Genomic DNA, 1,761 nt, shown 5'->3' on the forward strand with positions numbered 1-1,761 from the left:
CTGGTAGCCATCCCAAAGGGCTGCATGTGCTGCCATGTTCTCACTGCTTGTTTTATCCTGCTAGCTTGATCAAAGCTTGTGCATATACGTCTACCCAAGGTGGGAATTACACTTCCCAGCTGCTGGGGAGAGGTACCCATGGTTGAACTCTAAATATCTTTCATTTCCAATCTATTGATCTTTTGTTATGTCTTCTAGATTTCTTGATGTGACACTGATATGATAAAGATATTTCAAAATCCCAGCCGAAAAGTATTTAAAGTCGAAGAGAGCCAAGGGAGTTAGATGGGACGTTTCCGTAATTCAGTAGGGTTCCATGCTCTTATTTCAGCTATATTGGAAGCTGAACCTCTTAAGGATAGGAGTCTTCCCTCTGTTTTTTGACAACTTCACTTTCCAGTGGAGACATGCAGTGTTACGAGGTTACCTACTCCAGGTTTCTGCCAGTGTAACCGACAGCACAACCTGACTGCGTGCACTCGATCAATATTTAATGGTCTTCTGTTTCTAGGTACATATTATGGAGAAAGCAGAAGTAAGAAATCAAACGCCCATTGTGGAATTCATCCTCTTAGGATTTGGGCATGTTCCTGAACTGCAGACCCTTCTCTTCCTCGTGTTTCTAGTGATCTACATTGTGACTGTCTCCGGAAACATCCTCTTCGTTGCACTAGTTGTGGCTGATCAGCAACTTCACATCCCCATGTACTTTTTACTGGGGAACTTGTCCTGCCTGGAGATCTGCTCCACCTCCACCATCCTGCCCAGGCTGCTGGCCAGTCTCCTGACTGGGGACAGAACCATTTCTGTTAAGGGCTGCATTGTGCAATTATATTTCCTTGGTATCCTGACAAGTACAGAAAATCTGCTGCTCACGGCAATGTCTTATGATCGGTATTTAGCGATATGCAATCCACTCCGTTATGCTGCTCTGATGAATGGCAGGGTTTGTTGGCAGCTTGTGGCAGGGTCCTGGATAAGTAGCTTACTGCTCTGCACCACAGTAAATATTTTCTTCTTCCAATTAACGTTCTGTGATTCCAAAGAAATTGACCATTTCTTTTGCGATTTTTCACCTATGATAAAGCTGTCCTGTGTTGACACCCAGACTCTGGAACTGTTGACATTTATTATCTCTGGCATAGGGACATTTGTGCCCTTTCTTCTGACTCTGACATCCTACATTTGTATCATCACCACCATCCTGAGAATCCCTTCTGGCATCAGGAGGCAAAAGGCATTTTCCACCTGTTCCTCTCACCTCATTGTGCTTGCAGTTTTGTATGTGACCGTATTAACTGTCTATGTAATTCCAACAGCCAACACTCCCAAGGTCCTACAAAAAATATTCTCTGTCTTCTACACAGTTCTGACTCCTATGATCAACCCTGTCATCTATAGCCTGAGAAACAAGGAGGTCAAAGAGTCCCTAAGAAAAGCTATTCTTAAACTAGTATCTTAGTGAAACAGGCATAGAATGTAAAAGTATCAATTTTAGCATATAGTAAATAGAGATGAGGTGATATAGTTTCTTACTTGAGTCCTTGATAGCAGGGTTACCTCTTTCTTTCTTTCTTTTCCTGTTACTCTGCTACTTTTTGAGCATTCATCTTTCATACATTTAATAGACATTTCTTTATACAAAACTTCATACTGTAAGAAACATTCTTTATAAAAATTGGGCTTTTTTTCCAAACTCACGTTTCAGTAAAGCATTCATCCATACATGAACACTATGTCCAAATTCTGCTAGGAGCTTAC

The 1,761-nt window shown here is 41.6% G+C and overlaps 1 protein-coding gene across 1 annotated transcript; it reads left to right on the forward strand.

The window, feature by feature from the left end:
- The first annotated feature begins 520 nt into the window (after positions 1–520).
- LOC144273889 (olfactory receptor 5G3-like) lies at positions 521–1,462 on the forward strand. Its single transcript, XM_077832604.1, has one exon. The coding sequence runs from the start codon at positions 521–523 to the stop codon at positions 1,460–1,462; it is 942 nt and encodes a 313-aa protein (XP_077688730.1).
- Positions 1,463–1,761: the final 299 nt, after the last annotated feature.

This window comes from Eretmochelys imbricata, chromosome 13 (assembly GCF_965152235.1).
Source record: "Eretmochelys imbricata isolate rEreImb1 chromosome 13, rEreImb1.hap1, whole genome shotgun sequence".
NCBI classification, from domain to species: domain Eukaryota; kingdom Metazoa; phylum Chordata; order Testudines; family Cheloniidae; genus Eretmochelys; species Eretmochelys imbricata.

Excerpts from the sequence above, each read along its gene's own strand:
- LOC144273889 (XM_077832604.1), top strand. The coding sequence starts at position 521 with ATGGAGAAAGCAGAAGTAAGAAATCAAACGCCCATTGTGGAATTCATC.